The sequence below is a fragment of the Henckelia pumila genome, chromosome 2, assembly GCF_033568475.1.
Source record: "Henckelia pumila isolate YLH828 chromosome 2, ASM3356847v2, whole genome shotgun sequence".
Lineage (NCBI taxonomy): Eukaryota > Viridiplantae > Streptophyta > Magnoliopsida > Lamiales > Gesneriaceae > Henckelia > Henckelia pumila.
The window spans coordinates 139,817,256-139,835,709 of NC_133121.1; the positions used below are offsets into that span (position 1 = coordinate 139,817,256).

At 32.3% G+C, this 18,454-nt stretch overlaps 1 protein-coding gene and 1 long non-coding RNA gene across 2 annotated transcripts; both read left to right on the plus strand.

The window, feature by feature from the left end:
• The first annotated feature begins 535 nt into the window (after window positions 1–535).
• LOC140883927 (uncharacterized) lies at window positions 536–6,157 on the plus strand. Its single transcript, XM_073290551.1, has 12 exons — window positions 536–693; window positions 811–901; window positions 996–1,062; window positions 1,340–1,441; window positions 1,607–1,671; window positions 2,308–2,403; window positions 2,799–2,878; window positions 2,959–3,172; window positions 3,968–4,023; window positions 5,117–5,245; window positions 5,537–5,720; window positions 5,943–6,157. The coding sequence occupies exons 1-12, from the start codon at window positions 635–637 to the stop codon at window positions 6,066–6,068; spliced, it is 1,269 nt and encodes a 422-aa protein (XP_073146652.1). The 5' UTR covers window positions 536–634; the 3' UTR covers window positions 6,069–6,157.
• Window positions 6,158–16,375: 10,218 nt separating this feature from the next.
• Window positions 16,376–17,673, plus strand: LOC140879538 (uncharacterized). Its single transcript, XR_012149450.1, has 3 exons — window positions 16,376–16,505; window positions 16,902–17,003; window positions 17,604–17,673. It is a non-coding gene; the product is annotated as an uncharacterized lncRNA (long non-coding RNA).
• The last annotated feature ends 781 nt before the right edge of the window (window positions 17,674–18,454 follow it).

Sequence of the window (18,454 nt, forward strand, 5' to 3'; positions counted from 1 at the left end):
ATCCGCAGGATAGTACCCTACGGGCGGCATGTACTAAACCATGCTAAAGTGCTGATAATAAAATGACACTCACATTTTAAATAACAAATAAACAAACATAGAAGTGCTATGATAAATATGACATACTTTATCCGTTTTCTGCACAGCTCATAATGATAATCAGAACGCTAAATGCATATACACAGAACACGTTCAACTATACAAAATTTTCACCCATTAACGTATATACGTAGCTTGAGTATTTGTACCTTTTTTTTTGCATAATTAAATTAGTATTTATCAATTCTTTATTTTTTGATACAATGTATATGTGTGTGTGTGTGTGGAGAATAATGTATGGTAATTTTTTTTGCATATAATGTATGATAAATTTTTTTTTTTTGAAGCCAATATCAAACATTCGTAAACTTGCTTCATTAATTATTTTCCCCAAAATTCGGGCCTAGTTGATTTGGGCTTTAGCCCATAATTTTTTATTCCCTTCGGCGGTTTGGCGGGAGTTCAAAACACAACAGGAGATTACCTTAGAGAAAAAGAAAAGAAAAAAAAAAAGAAACGATAGCTAAAAAAATATCAATCCCAGAAATGAAGAATGAGTGGGGAATTTTAGAATTTAGTCAGTAGGGGAAAAAATATGAGCGAACCAAATGTTGAATCTCGTTCGCAGCAAGTCGATCTGAATTCTCTCCGAAGGTGTAATTCTTCAAACACCAAACCTACATTCAGCTCGATGTCTTTTTTTTTAAAAAAAATATATATATGTTTTAGATTTTTTTTTCGGTGTTCATTTGCTCTTCTTATTATGTACAGCCGAATCTTGGAGCTCCGAAATGTTTCGGAAAATCCAGAACTTAGCAACCAGGATGAGGAAAATATGTTCAACGTCATAATCGAACTTGAGGTAGTTGAAATGGAAAATCTCGTGTGCTTGATAGTAATTTCTCTATTTTTCGTTTTTCCGATGTTAAAATCGGGTCGCTTCTCATATCTTTCAGAGGAAATTTAGTCAGGCTGTCTCGGAGTGTTCTTCGGATGTAAGCTCGTTGGCGAATGAAGACCTTGGTGAGGATTTCATTGATCTTATTCTTGTTTCTGTCGTTGTTTACTATTTAACTAGTACTTGATTGCAAATTTGCAATAACGAATGTTCATTTAGCTATGAACTGTGTAGCTTTAGACTAATTCATAATTTCTTTAACCATTTATCTGTGTGATTTATAAAATTTTAGCTGACACCACCAACCAGATATTTGGGTATCCACAGAGGTGGTATTGCCTGTAATTAGATGTTTGCCATTTTGTTAAAACTAGACGTTGGTTTATTATTGTAAAAATATAGATGAATTATTGGAGCAATTGAAGAAGGAACTGAATGCAGTAGAGGGAGAAAATGCAAACACTGAGAACGAAATCATAGAGCTTTTAAGAAGATGCGTGGAAGGTAAGAAGCCTTTCTTTTATTTCCTCCCACCGGTCCCGATCTCGTCCCCTCTCCCCAAATAATGTGGTTTTCGATGAGCATTGTTTGTTGTGTGCATTTTCGTGTTTTTATGTTGTTAAGTTATACATGTAGATTGATATTGTTATTATTGTTTTGGTTCTGCAGATAATGATAAATTGGAGTGCGAACTGGAAAAATTAGGTTGTTCCTTGGACTTTATGGAGTCACAGGTATGTTGCATGTCATTTCAATATTTAAATATGTTGACTGCGATTTGCTGTTTGATAAATTTTTCAACATCAAATAGTTTTTTTGGTTTATGTATGAAGTATGAACACTAACGTTGTGTTTGTTGTCATGCCTTTTGGGTATTGCACTTTGTATTTTATTGTGATTCTCAATGTTACGAGCTACTGAAAGGGTTATACACACACACACACACACACGTATAAAGGCAAGATATTAGATACACTGAACGTTTGCTAGTAGGCAGTTTTCTCATGAAACAGGCATTAAAACAATCTGGAGGGCATAAAGTCTTGCACTCAAAACTTGTACTGTTGAGATGAAGTATATTTTAAAGCTACCATGCAGCGATTTTGACTTGAACTTTGAATCTTCATGTAACCAAATAATGGAGTTTCAGTATAGCCAGGACTTCTTGTTATTAATAGATCAAAACCTTATCTATCCTAATATTAGTTTCCATGATAACCTTATATCGTTTGAATTTTCCTGCATGTTGAGGCAACGGTAGGCAAGGAAAGGTGATTTGAACTGTGCTTTGCTGTAGTTTGCGTCTGGAATCTGTTTCCTGCTTATTATCTGTTAGCACTTCTGCTATAAACTCTTTGTTCTTGGCGCAGAAACTTGACCAAGAAAAACAGGATGAGCAAACAAATGTCTCTCATGAGGCAGCATCTAAGGAAACCCTTTCAAATGCACATGACTCTAGTTTTGAGGTTTTATTTATTACAGCATTTGCCCGTTTTGTATTTTTGTTTGACAAACTATTGTGCATATTTTTCCATTATGTTTCTGAAAAGGAACGTCTTTCTATCTCAGATGTTAAAAGTCTGTTGTTTTCCTCTTGATGCTTATTGATGATTAGTCATATGTGAATTTCCTTCACACATTTGCACCTGCAATATTCTAATACATGACCTTGATTTCTAAGTTATTCTACTTTAGCTTCATGGTGGTTTGTTTTAGACATGCACCTTTTTGCATTTGCATTGAAATAGTTTCGTTGAAAAGTATGGATGATATTGTAATTATACCATTTCTCTAATTGTTACTTTTTTTTGTTGGCATGCTAAATCAATTTTTAAGTTTTGCCTTTTTGTTCCCCATTAAGATGTTGGAACTCAATCACCTGATTGAGAAGAACAAGACAATTTTGAAGTCATTGCAAGCTCTGGATTCGAGTATTCAGAGGTTTTATCTTTCAGAAAGAATGGAATCCATTATTATTTTTTAATCCGTGGTCTGACATTTGATTACTCTTTTCACTACAGGTTTGAAGCTGTAGAGAAAATTGAGGATGCATTGACTGGTCTCAGAGTAATTGACTTTGAAGGAAACCACATTAGATTGTCCTTGAAGACACACATCCCAAATTTAGAAAGTGTATTGTGCCAGCAAGAAATAGAAGGTGTCATTGTGCCAGAACTGAATCATGTATTGACAATAGAAACTATGGATGGAACCTTTGAACTAAAGAATGTTGAGGTAAGGACACTTCTTAAAGTCATTGAAGGTGATGCATTACTCAATCAAATGTGTAGTAACAATATTCTTACAGAAACTGAATCTGATACTTGAAATTAGTTATCATGATTCACATTAAATTCTTTGAAGGTGAGAATGCCACGAACTTGCCTAAGTCTATCTGTTCTAATGATAACACAAGTGTTGTGGCATATGATGCCATGTACCTGATGGACTTGGGTAATTCCTCAGTGCCTGACATTTGCTATAAAACTCTTTTCTGAAAATTATCACTCTTCTTTCTTTTAAAATTGGATGCCTGTAACTTTATCGATTCAACTCCTGGGTAACATCTGGCTATAAATAAAACTCATGGCATCATATTCATTGCTATTCTGGCCATTTATCTAATTTTCTTAGCAAGATAACCACATCTTAAAATAGCATTCTATCTTACAACTTTTCATGTATTTCGATTTTTTTTCTTATGGTCATAAACTTGCAACCTAAGCTTTACACTGTAATGATTGTTAAGAGCCATAGTTATTGTCCTTTAGGCAATCTGATGGCAGAAAAACTCTGGAACTGATGTTCTGTGTTTTGTTTATCTTGTGGTTTTACTGAACATATACTTTGCATTCTTTGTCAACTCCCACTATTTTTCTGCAACCTTGTTCATCTCCCAAGTGATTGAAAGTTACTTTTGAAATAGTGGTTGAAGACGACCTCGTAAGTTATTGCTGCTATTATGTTTAAGATCATCACGACATCACTTGTTCGTCATTCTTATATTTGCTGCCTTGGATATTTCTGAAGGTTTTCCCAAATGATATATACATAGGTGATATCGTTGATGCTGCAAGGTCTTTCAGGTTGGTACTTTATTTGATCGTTTGGAACTTCTTATTTTTTTATATTTTTATTTCTCGTTTACATGGATTGTAAACTTTTTTGATAAGATGGATTGCCTTTAGCCTCTAGGCCTGTAAATTTCCAATATCTCTATGGATTCTAAGCTTGACAATTGTTAAAGTTTACTTTACCTGGTGAAGATAATAGTTATGGTCATATTTGGCGAAACCTTTGAGTGTGATTAGAGGTGTTTGCCTTATATGCATTACTATGTAACAAATATGTTTGTTTACAGAACTTACTAAATGCTAATGGCTTTGATGCTGCTTCGTGTTCAAACTGAAGTTCATTAGCATGTGCTAGGAGGTCCACAATGGGGCTTATGGATTATGACCGATTGCAAAATTCATTGAAAAGATAATATCCGTAATTTGTTAAATACGCAAGGTTGCCGCAACAGGAAGTAACTAGTTGGTGGCAGATTCGATTTCTTTTCTTTGATTGATGATATCCATGCCTGCATGAAGAGTTTGCCAGGGCCAATGAGTTGGACCTAAACTCGAGTAAATTAAGCACCGGATAATTATTTTGAATGAAAGAACCACAACATTGATGGTGAAATTGTGCCTCCTTATTTTTTCAAACAAGGTGCAACTTCTGTTGTCACTAGTATATAATTAAATTCATTTTTTTTTATAAACACCCCACCCCACCCCAACCCCCCCCCCCCCCCCCCTCTTTTCCTGTTAAAATCTCTGCATTCTACTGTGTGTTATCCATTTTATTTTGCCATAGGTATTGTGCAAATTATATTTTGTCTCTCATTACTGTTCGAGAAAACTCTTTGCTGTTTATTTGTCTAAAATTAATACCTTTAGATTCTGGATGAAATCAACTACTTCACGGTGCAGAAATCATTTCTAGATTTCTTTTTGGATCGATGTTTTAGTGAAACAATTGTGGAATGATGTTCGGACTTCCCTACTTAAGTTGACCTTTCTGCTTTTAATATTTATATTGTTCCACTCCATCACTGTGAACATTATTCTCTGCAGTCTCTATGCATACACGTCTTTTTACAGTTGAAATTTATTTTGTTGTTGCTGCATCCAGGTTGCTTCATCCACCATTCGCAGTAATCAGAACCAGATCTTCCCTAGAGTGGTTTGTGAGGAGGGTGCAAGATAGAATTTCTCTTTCCTCCCTTAGACGAATAGTTGTGAAGAATGCAAAGAAGTTAAGGTATACTAAATCACAATGCTAGTTTTGATCTTGGTTATTTTAAGCACATATTGTTTCCCTTTATATTGGCGGTTGAATGAGAATTGTTAATTATTTTATCACTAAAACCATGGATGACTTTGATTTGAGTGCTATGATTTTATTCTGTTATATACTTTCAGCTGTGGCCCACGGCATAATTCTTGATAATTAACATTTCACCCTACATGGATCCCACGTAGAAGTGGAAAGATCAGGTGATTATTACCATATGATTTTCGTATCAGTTTCTTGCCCTTTGTTTTGTTTCAGGCACTCTTTCGAGTACCTAGATAAAGAAGACACGGTAGTAGCTCATATGGTTGGTGGGATTGATGCTTTCATAAAGCTGTCTCAAGGTTGGCCAACATTAAATTCTACCTTGGAGCTAATATCACTCAAGAGCTCAAGCCAGCAATCCAAAGAGATTTCTTTGGCCGGCCTTTGCATTATTGTGGTGAGCAGTATTATTGCTTGATTCTTGCTTCTCATCAGATCATATCATACATCATTGCTTCGGAATGCAAATATATTTTTTTAAATGAGTGAAAACCTATCTAGAAAACTACTGTGTAAAGCTCAAGGAAATTTGAATTTCAGCCAACATATTGTTTCCCTCTGTACTATTAAGGACTGAATCATTTTCTCGGCCTGATCTTATGTGCCATATATTTTGTAGGAATCAGCGAACTCGATGAATGCGTCTAGACGCCATAATATCTCAAGCTTCGTGGATGGGATTGAAGAGATACTCATGAAGCAAATGCGGACGGAACTTCAATCTGATGCTATCCCTACCAAGTGAACTGTTGGAACTTGTGTTTTAATTTGGTGGAAGACATCCCATTATTCTAGTTCGAGTTTGTGTTGTGCCATATATATATATATATATATATATATATATATATATATATATATATATATATATATCTTTGCTGGCTACAGAATAACATCTAAATTCTTGCTTTTCAATTTTAGACAGACCTAAACAGAAATGTCTGATCTATTATCGAGTCGGTAATCTAGCAAATTCTATACTCTTGAATCTTGATAAAGGTGGATCAAGTTCATGACGTGCGTAATGAAAATTTTGGAATTTATATATATATTTTTGGCGGAAAAGGGTTTTTATATTGTCAAACTATTTGTTTTTCCTGTTGATTTCGATTTTTTTTTTTTAAAAAAATTTGATAGTGTATACGAATCCAAATGACTTGCGTTGAGGAATAACCAATAAGAATAACGCAAGTTTATCTCGAATGGGAATTGGTTCGTGAATCGTGATGCGATATACGTACAGTCACAAGGATGGGGACCAAAATGCATTGTCTGCCATAAGACGTTACTCGGCTTGGAGGATCCATAACCTCATTTATGCATTTGTTTTTTAAATCGAGTTTGGTTGAATTCAAGTGAATTACGCACTCGGCATACATTGCATGTTTCGTTTAGTATAAAGGTAGGTATAAATAGCATAGCATTTGCTTCCTACCCCGAACATGAATTGTTCAAGAGCTAGAATTGAAGACTCATATACACTTTTAATATCTACCATTTTCGTTTACATGTTTCGTTTAATATAAAGGTAGGTATAGCTAGCATGCCTTTCGTTTAGTATCGACCACTTTCGCATTGTGTGTGTGTGTGTGTGTGTGTGTGTGTGTGGAGGTGGCCAAGTGATCCATTTTCTTTTGACTTCCCAGAAGCTTTGGTTAAAAAAGGAATTAAATGGATTTGAAACTTTTTTATTTTCCCTGAAAATTATATCTAACGTTGAAACCGACCAAAAATGGTCCATTTGCATGCAAATCTCTTCTTTTTACTCATCGTTTCTATTCCAAACATAACATATGCCGCTAAGCATCTAGGACCACCCATATATGCTTGGACCACCGTACGGTTTTCCTTGATTTTATAACACAATAAATCCCCATAAATTGAGTAATAATAATAACAATATAATATGAATTTTATTTATACTCCAATCATTATTATGTACACTTCATCTTACGTATACAGTCATATGATGATATTATTCATAAAATGGAATGCATTATATTATTATAATAAAGTGATTCTACAAGTAGTGTAAATATTTTGATATCCCATTCGAAGATGTGCATGGTATCTTTGAATACCAAACGAGTTGCTCTAAAACCTAGTTATGTGTTTTAATACTCCTTATAATAAAAATGTAAGCGACTGGGTTTTGTAGGGGAAGTACTAAAATACACAACGGGAGAATTATATATATATGTGTGTGTATCTTACTCAATTGATTTTGACATGTTCAAAATGTAAGCAACTGAGTATTGTTAGAAGTACTAAAATACACAACGGGATTTTAGATCAGATTAGCTTGCGCCCAAAAATACTAAGAATTATATAATATGTGTATGTTACTCAATTGATTTTGATCACATATTCAACCAGCTGTGTCAAGATTGAGTTTGGTGTGCTCCATGTATTATCCATTACAACAACTTGGTACTATATATTGGCTCCTTTCTTGCCTTGCGTTTATGATCCGTACGTGGAGCTAGCTGGTTTTCCAGCGACTTCTGACCAAATTCATAACTTTCAAAGATCCATAAATTAGCTGATAAACATATAACAACAATTTTCAAATGTTTAATCGGGCTTGTGGGCACAAATTATTATCTCCCCTTTTTTTTATTACACAAGACTAATAGCATTTACTTTCCCAAAACTCCAACAATCATGCTCTAAGTTCGTCTACTTAGTTAGAATTTCGATATTTAGGGATCGTTTGCAAAAGATTATGCTTTTGAAGAAGTGATTACATTTATAGATTATAAAAAAGTTAAGAAATCAAAAGTTAGTAGTGTTTGAAAACAAATGTGAAAATCTAAAAATCAAAGTTGAGTAGTGTTTGATAAATAAGTGATTAGAGTGATTTTAACATTGATCTTTTTATTAAAAATGGTTGACCCCGAAAGGGACTCCATTCCACATGAGTCAGAGGCTCATTGGCTCATGCAGAGATTAAATCGAGGCATGTGCACGAGCGGCAGGGACCTGAAGGAGGGAGCAACATGATCAATCCCCAGAGCATACCCCACAATATTTCAGCAGTGAATATGCTCCACACGAGGATCGAACTCGCAATGCTGGGAAATCTCTTCCCACGTAACCTCAGGCCTTACCAACTCGCATATGCCTCTGTGGGCACATTGACCTTTTTATTAGAATTACTTTTAAAGAATCATAACCACCATATGACTAGCTAGCTTTTGGATTTCAATTACGTTAAGTATAAGCTAACACATAATTTGGATAATCGAATTGCAATCTTTGTTCAACAGATACATGCTCGATGCAACATGCATCTTGGGAACAGGATTTGATCCGGAATCACTTCGGATTGGATTATCGACATATATACTACTAACATGTCCGACGTTATATCATCACTCAATTGAAAATCAATTGAATGTGAAAAATTCGAAACTAATTTATCGCACTAAGAATAAAATTTGATCAATTAGAGGAACAAAAGTCTGTAAACAGTCAGTCAGATTTGCACGACCAATTTTAGAATTTTCTCTATTTGTTTATCTGCGTGCACCCAAAAAAAGTTTCTTATCGTCTGTCCTCTAACACGTACTTGGAGTTTGATCACAACATAAAATCCGTGAGACGATTTGAGATTCATTATTGGAGAAGTGAGAAAAGATTTAACAAATGTGGACAAATTAACTTCTGGTTGCCAGACTCGGTTATGTTCCGTATATGTATGGTGATTTTGTGACCTACGATTTGAACCGTACACTTCCTATCAGACAGTTTAGTTAGATTTTAGGGTTTAGTGGATTAAAATATGTAAACAAAAATACACACGATGAATAAATATGTTTTGATTGTATACAATGTTTCAAATATTTATTTCGAAACATTGGTATATACTATACATACCCTCGAGTAATATACCAAAATGCCTCATGTTCAATCACATTCTAAATCAATTTCAAGCACTTGTGCCATACATTACTCAAGGTTTTGAGAACCCTCAAGATCTCTTATTAACTATTATCAAATGATATTTCGGTCTCACATGTGTTTAGTAGTTAACAGTCATTTTTTCGAGTGAATGAGTTCGTTTAATAATATACAACGATATATATACATATTTTGCTAGTACGAATAGTTATGAATATCTTCATCAGAGAAGGTTGAGTTTATGCTGCACCTGGAGAAACATTCAAATTAAATTTTATACACATCAATTGAACATGTATTAAGTCACAATGAGAGTGTTACTCCGGTTATAATATAACATCAAGCTTATACCCAAACCTTTTCCACAACCTCTTATTTATTAATGTACCTACTTATAACTAGTTACACGTTTTTAAGGATCGCTGGACACATACATGCCATGCCGATAGTACAAAAACGAGGCCGATCATTATTTTCTTGCGCAATGAATGATATTAACAAATGGAAGTAAATTTCAAAACATAGTACAATCAATAATTTTTCAACAAAATCAATGCGTGTGTGCCATCAGCCATGTATATAAATAAACACAAAGTAAACAGGATATTCGATGAACGAAGCAGAAATTAAACGAGAGATCATTGCCTCAACTAATAAAAGGACCTGAAATTTGTAGTTTCATTTAATCTATGAAAAATTATATAGGTAAAAAAAACAATTAGGAGATTCCCATGTATAATGTGAAAATAAGCGTGATTGAAATCTTGATATTCCCATAAAATGGGACAATAAGCGCGATTTTTTGGTCGAAAAATAGAAGTATATTTTTGGGAAAGGAAAAGGAACAGTGGCATTATAGGAGATTAGAAATTGAAGAAAATAACTTTTGGATGAGGAGTTCATATCATGAGTAGGCCAAGTTGCATAATGCTCGAGTGTAGGTCCAAATGCACCGCAGATTGTGACTGCTTGTAAAAAGCAAGTCCCGGCCATTACGTATACATTACTATCATGTTGAAATTTTCAAAGAAATTATCAAATTTCAAGAGAAAAAAAAAAATCTCAACTTTTTTGTGAGAAATATGTTTGTTTGATAATCCTCCAAATAAGACAAGAAAACATTATGAACAGAAGGAAAATAATACAAATTCATCAATCATAATTCTTACCTATTTGATCTTAATTTGCTGAGACCATTCAAGATGAATGCGTTCGGCCGATTTGAGTTTCCTCCAATTTATGATCTACTTTCTCCTGAAAAATCAGAAAGAATGATGTGTAACAAGCAAGAAATACTCACTACCAATGAAACAAATCACGTTCGATTAATTTTCTTGATATAAGAAAAAAAAAAAAAGAAATACAGAAGATAGTTTCATGAAAGGTTTTTTTTCAGAGAGGAGCAGTAAAAGATATATCTGTATTCAGAATGGAGTTTTCTTGAAACAGAACCAACTCGACTAATTAATTAAAGAACAATATAAAAATTAATAAAATATTCACTTCACACAAAATACCAAAAAAAATCCTACTTTGTCAGAATCAAATCAAGAGCAGGAAAACAGCGGGCTTTGCTATCTTTGCTCCAACGTGCCTGAGACCGACCCCTTTTCGCTTGGCAATTCCTAGTCGTTTATTGCCGATGCAGCATCATCAAGATTCTCATCGCTGAACAGGGACGGATCCAAGATTTTCATTCATAATCAAGAAAAGATGATTACTATCAAGTTCGATATCAATCAGCACCATGCCTTTGCATGTGAATCTTGAAGATGCTACACCAGAAAACCACGACTGTATGTGTAGATCCATGCATAAAAACTAAATCTTTTGGATTTTCGGAGAGAACCCTTCAACCAATTTTCATCTGTCAAATGGGATTCGGCTTGAGATTTGGGGAGGCTTGAAAGTTATGTGCATCGATCTTTGGGTAAAATACTCAGTACCTAGCAGTGCACACAAGAATCTTTGGCCTTAAAAAAATCAAAGGAAAAGGAGTACAAAAACAACCCTAGTGGGATGAAAAAGAAGATTAATAAAATTAACAGAAGAGATCGATAAAGCAGAAACACCCGATTTGATGGATTATAAGATTTAAAAACTCTTCCAATCGGATTCATTTGAGAATCAACTGACAAATCCATCCACTCTTAACAGAAAGAGAAATAAAGATGGATTCATATTCTTTGATATTGATTGGCAGCAGAATTTGCATCTTTGACGATGAAGCTAGAAAGAACCACATACAAAAAAAAGTCGAGCAAATTAAATTATTTACAACGTAGCAAATTCCCGAAGAATATCCATAAGTCAATGAAATAAAGCACAAGAAAATGAAATAAATATGCTCATAATGATCTAAAATATTAATTCAGGCGCTGGTTGAAGCCGAGTTCGATTGTTTTCTGCGAGGAACAAAGAAAAAGCAAAAGGGGCTTCTTTGAAGAAAAAGGGTTAGGGGAACACACGCTGTGGGGAAGGTGTTTCTTGAATATATAATACACATATATATATAGACGAGTTTATTGTTTAGTGAGTATTTATTGCACTTGTTTAATATTTTACTTTTTAACAAAAATTTTATTCAAAATTATTTGTCTTTTTCCAAACCCTAATCTTGTTTGATGTGTCTCCACAGTAGGGATGGACCCTCGTGCTTAGTCGTCATGGCTACGACGTGGGCCGTTTATATATAACACCATTTCACTTGAACCACACAATTTTGAAAATTATTTTTCCTATATTACGAACGAGATTTTTATTTTTTTTTATCATAAGTAGTTTTGTATTTAATGAGAAAAATTATAAATTGATGAAGCCAAGATGTCCACTACAAGATGTATCTAACATTTTTCTTTTTTTTTTTTTATTGTACGTCAGAAAAAAGCTTGGTCTTAGTCCGATAAGTTGGTGTTTTTTGAGATATTGATAAGGGTGACATGATTATTGTTGACTTGCGTGTCATATTGTGGTGACACGAAACTAGATATTGGCATATTGCTGATGTGTTCGATGCATTTTTATGTGAAATATTGTACATTTAATGTTATACATTGGATTATGCATTCGCTCTGAGATTATAAAATTATCTCTGCGTGCTTTATTTTAAAAAAATCTTCCAAAAATGATCGTAGGATAATTATGTAATGTGTAATTTAATGTCTAACTCTATGCATACATGTAGCATAACCCTTTTAATTATTGCATCAAACAATTAATTAACACGTAAATCGTATTGCAAGGGTCGGGTGTATGCTAAAATAGGGAAATATTAAATAATGGGATGGAACTGATACATTATATTTTGATTATCAAAGCAGCGAAATATTATATAATATTAGTAACCGGTGCACATACAAATTACTGAAAAATAATTATCGTGGAGTAAAATTTGATTTTTGTAATCAAGAAGTAAATTTGAAGAACTAATTTATTAAATTGAGACGTGAAGTATTGGAGATGTCAGAATGGGAGTTGTTTTTTGGTTAGTGGTTGGGGATGTGAAGAGTAATATATGAAACTTTTAAATATATTATTATATAGAGACCCTCTAATTAACTAACTTTCAATTAATTGGTGAATTTTGAGACGAAATTACGATTATATCCTAAATTAATTATAAACAAAATTTAAATTATTAGACAAATTAATCATTTTATATAGTCTCCTATTTTTTTAGCCATTAGAAACAATCTTATTTACCAAAATGACATTCATTATCGTTGTTTATATTTTTTTAATTTTTAGATTAGATAGTTTTTTTTTTAAAAAAAATTAGATTAGATAGTTAAAATTTTGAATATCTAATTTATCATGTGCTTCTAAAAATAACATGAAAATTAATTAACACGAAAAAATATATGTATATGCACGCATCGCGTGTAAGGTACACTAGTTTAGAGTTAAAAAAAAAGAAATCAATGTAAAACATGAAGGGTAATTATGAAATAATATTTTGGTATGTTCTTAATATACCAAAAAAGTTTCTATGATACCCTCAACTATTATAAAATAGATATACACTACATATATAATAAAACATAGGATGAAAAATACACATTACAAAGATATTTAATATTAAAATAGAGGTCCTTTCGAAAAAAAAAAATTTAAAAAAGAGGAGATTACCTTTGTTGTCCCCCCAACCCCCCCCCCCCCCCCCCTCCCCCCTCCCCCGATCCCTTTCCATAGTTTTGGATGCCACAAATCCAGTCTTGTATTATCGCAATCATATCTCTTAATCAATAAAAAGACTTATTATACACCATCAACATTTAGATAAAATATAAAAATAAAAGTATATGGAGAGAGAGATTCCGATAATCGGATGAGCCATACTCAAATGTACATTTTGATAATTTGATTTGATTAACTAATTACTTGTGTAGTACCAATCAACAATCTGGCGAAAAAAATGAGTAAAATTCGCAAAAATAAAAAAAAATATGTGTAGGATTTGATCTGATTTTAATAAGTAGATAATCAAAATTGGGAAAAGGATAAATATATTTGATAAAATTTATAATATTTCCATTCTTTTTATGTTGTTACTACTACGAGGGTTCTTGAGGTTTGAGCCTCTTGCTAGTAACGTTGTAAAAAAGAAAACGGGCACCTGGTGATTATTTATATTCGTGTCATATATACTAGAATTAATAGTTATTAATCGCCATCATTTTCTAAGATAAAATTTTTTTTTATATAAGTAATTAGTCAAATTATAAAAGTTGAGTGGAAAAAAAATATAAAATTATTTATTCACGTACTATGTTTTTTTTAGTAGTAGTAGTACTAGTTATTTTACTTAAAAGAAGTTTTTAACAATATCAAGTGAAAAATATTATAATATTGAAAGAAATAATGTACTAGAATTAAAAAACAATCAATAAATAAAAAATATTACACGAAAATTCTTGTGAAACGATGTCACATGTAAATTTTGTGAGAACGATCTTCTAATTGAGTCACACATGATAATGTATAATATTTTTACATCAAAAGTATAACTCTTTATTCTAAATATGAGTGAATTTGATCTGTCTTACGGATAAAGATTCGTAAAACCATCTCATAATAGACCAACTTGAAGGATTAAAAACATTGATATCGTTTCTATTGAGAGACGAGTGAAACATGATTTTTATACTATCCCGTAAATTTAACACGGTTATCATCAACTATGTGAAATTTTTATCAAATGGTACGTTATTTTGTTATATAATTGAATATCATATATATCTAATTATTATGAACTGTAAGTCGATGAAATGTTAAAAGGAAAATTATTCGAGGTGCATTTGTTAGGATCGCTAATTAAATCGAGATACTCGAGATCTTTTTAGGAAAAATTGAGTTTCTCCATTGTCCATTGTTATATTTTTTGGTAAAATCACATACACTTTATTCCAGCATATAAATATATTTATTTAGATTAGATAAGGTAACACAAACTCAACAATGATATATGAGGTTATCTTGTGATACGATTTCACAAAATGAGTCTGAGACAGATTAACCTGGTTTTTATTTGTAATAAAAAATAATATTTAATATTTTTTATGTTCTGCGTCAAATCAAAAATCTCACAAAATTGTTCTATGATACGGTCGAACGTGAGTTTTTTTAATAATATATTTAGTTTAGATTCTGATATCAAGATCACGGTAAGAATGATTGATTCAAATCGCTCTCTTTTTCTCCATATAATTAACAAACCCTATGGTGTAGCATTTCTTTTAAAAACAAATAAGGCTATCAAATATCAATGTGTGGACCAAAGAATTGAATACATCAACTTGATTTGACATTATGTGGGGCCTTAATTAATCAACAAATAATTTCGTAAAGATCGTAAAAAAGATTATAATTTGGTACGCCTTTTCTTATGTGGTCAGGTCGTCAGGTACCCAAATATTTCAAAGTTCAAAAAGCACTTTTAAATCTGGAAAAAATACGTATTTAAACTTTCCTTAGCATAAAGTCACAACAGAAATATATGAAATTTATATTTTTAAACATAAAACTCCGGAAAGATCTTCTTACAACTTAATTTTATAAAACGAATCTTTGAGTCGATATGATTAATGATATGATTAATGAAAAATATAAATTTTTATTTCTTGTATCAATCTAATCGACTCGTGTTACAGATATGGATCCTTGAGACCGTATTACATGAGATCTACTCTATTTTATTATATACTAGTACTCGCATGTAGCATTGTGTACTTATTTATACATTCAATTTTTGTTAGCGAAAAGCTAAAAAAAATGTAAAGAACAATCTTGAAAAGTAATTTTTTTATAATAAAAGAATTAGTTTTATAAACATGACTTCGTAAATGAGTAGTTATTGATGGACAGAAAGAAAGTGAAAGTTTGGTAGTTAAATATTATTAAATGGCAAAATAATCGGGGGTTGTCCATACAACAGACCAATCAACCTCACATCTTTAATGATATAAATATAATATATATATATATATATATATATATATATATATATATATATATATATATATATATATATATATATATATATATAACATATGACTCGAAACCGCTATCTTTTAATGCAGTACTATGTAAATTATATTGAGCAAGCTCTATGAGTTTTCTATAACAAACTCATCCGATAAGGTATTGGTAAGAGAAATCGAATCCATGACCACTGCTCAGATATTCATCTACTCCATCAAGTCATATATCTCCTCGTGAAATCATATTTTAATATTTGATGATTTGGAGATTTGGAGATTTGTAGATTTGATTATGGCTAAATTAACATATTCAGATTGTATATATAAATTTTTTAAAAAGCATTTACTTCCTCTTTTAAAAATTTCAAGAATTTTGCATAATACATGGGAATATTTAAAATAACAATTAAATCATTCTTATAAAAAAATCTAGGAATATCAATAGTACCGACTTTGTGTACTTTAAACTATACTAGTGTGACGCCCCAAAATTATCTTAATTGACTTTATTTGAGATAATCAGAGATTATAGAATTCGAGGATCGACTTATATTTGATCAGGGACTACTTTGCAATTTTCAAAAATTTTAGGAATTAAAACGCAATTTTGGACTTTAATAGATATTTATAGCTTGTTTTGGCTCCTCCTTCACTCCATCCTCTTCCCCTTTAGCCGCCTCCTCCATTGAAGGGGCCCAAACCATTTTTCAAGCTTTGTGATTTCAGTTTTCGATCGATCCGTCTGATAAAATTTCATTCTGAAGACATATTTGCGATCACGACTGCGAGAGCTCTGTTATGCCGTAAGTTTTTCTTCGATCCAGTATACTTCAATTCTTGGATGTTGTTAGAATCGGATGAAATTCGGATATGTTGTTCTTGAGCTAAGATAGATCGTTTATTCTCAGACGGAATTGAAAAAGAGCGTCGTTCGGAATTGTTATGATTTTTGGAGTGTAATTCGAAAATGGGGTTTAAGTGTTTGTTGGATTTTGAGTTGTTTTGGATAAATTATGAATGTTAGGAGTTGCATTGGATTGACTTTTTGTTGTCTGTAGTTTTCGGTTAGTCGATTTATAGCCGTTATGCCGCCGATTTGAGATTTTGGATTTAGTAGTTGGAATTAAGATTTTTATAGGGATTTCGGATTTGTTTTGAATTGATTGATTGTTATTGTACTCGTTTATCTCTCCGTACAGATTTGACTGAAGATCGTGGAGTTCAGAATTGGCAGGATTCGAATCGTCGAAGTATTGTTAGAGCTTGATCGAGATTGGAAGCTACGTTGAATCAAAGAAGAGGTATAAGACGACTTAGACTGGAATGGAACGAGTGACTCGAATCCGACTTGATTCGAGTGTTTTGAAAAAATCACATACTTGCATGTTAATTGATTTATTTGAATTTATTGAATGAGTTATGATTTGCATTGCATTCATATTGAGCCAATGGATTTTATTTCATTTTGAGTTAGACGTTCTGAGAACTATAGTATGGGTCATTGACAGGCGATTTACTGCAATGACCGACTTAACTCTATATAGTTGTTTCAGAGTCTAGAGGATTGAAATATGCACTATCCACCTCGAGGGGAGATTCGGTGTGATTTGTGTGATATTTCATCCTCGGGATCCCAATAGAGAAAAAGAGCAGAGAACCTTTACCTTGTGATTATCCAGACTTGATAATCCCAGATTTTAAAGACATGCATTGCATTTTATGCATTTGAATTGAGTTTACACATGCTTTTGGAATTGCTTGTCTTGTATATATATATATATATATATATCATGTTTTGATATATTAATTGATATACATGTTTTGTCTCTTTTACTGGGAATTGTATTCTCACCGGATTTATCCGGCTGTTGTCTTGTCTTTGTATATGTGCTTAGCAACAGGTGGGGTAGGACCGAGTTAGAGATCGCATGGCTAGATGGTCGATTTGATAGAGTGAGGCCTTGGTGTTTTAGAAGTCGACTATGTAATCAAACTTATATTGGATTCGTACTCGTTATGCTTTGTATTGAATAAGCTAGACTGAAGCATGTTCTACTAGTTTGAGATTGTATAACCCTAGAACTATCTTGCATTGAAACTTGTATGGTGTTTGGATGAATTATGTATTGGTTTATGCATGATTTGGATTGAGTTTGGACAAGTTTTTTGTTGTATTTTTAGTTCAGAACTGTCACCGATCGATCGGTAAGATGTGACCGATCAAGCGACTGAGTTTTAGCCAAGTTTCTGTTTTTCTGAAAACTTGCCCGATCGATCGGTAAGATCTTACCGATCGAGCGGAGCACTATTCACGAAAAAAAAAATTTTGCTTTATCTGTTGGACCTTTTTATGATTTTCGATAGGATTAATTCTTGATTAGATGATTAGAATCGAGGTCTCACAACTAGCATAACCATACACACACGTTACTTGTGTATAACATAATATAATATATTTAGTATTAATGTTATATACAAATGTTATTTTTTTCAATAATTTTTAAAATTATTTTTATTTTTTCATTTCTAAAATAATATAAAAACAAATTTAAATTATTTATCATTTTATCCTATATAAAATGGTTAACTGAGAAAAATATGAAAAAATATATAATGAAATCAAATTTCCTTATTTATATAGTGTAAAGGGCAATGCTCAACTATTATATATAGTATTATACCAGCGTCTATTGCACGTGATGCGTCCAAATACATAAGTTTTTTAATATTAATTAATTTTCATGTTATTTTT

Bases quoted from the DNA above. Each gene is read 5' to 3' on its own strand.
- LOC140883927 (XM_073290551.1), top strand. From the start codon at position 635: ATGAGCGAACCAAATGTTGAATCTCGTTCGCAGCAAGTCGATCTGAAT. The intron at 1,442-1,606 runs GTAAGAAGCCTT...TTGGTTCTGCAG, and splicing joins TTTAAGAAGATGCGTGGAAG to ATAATGATAAATTGGAGTGC. The intron at 5,721-5,942 runs GTGAGCAGTATT...TATATTTTGTAG, and splicing joins CCGGCCTTTGCATTATTGTG to GAATCAGCGAACTCGATGAA.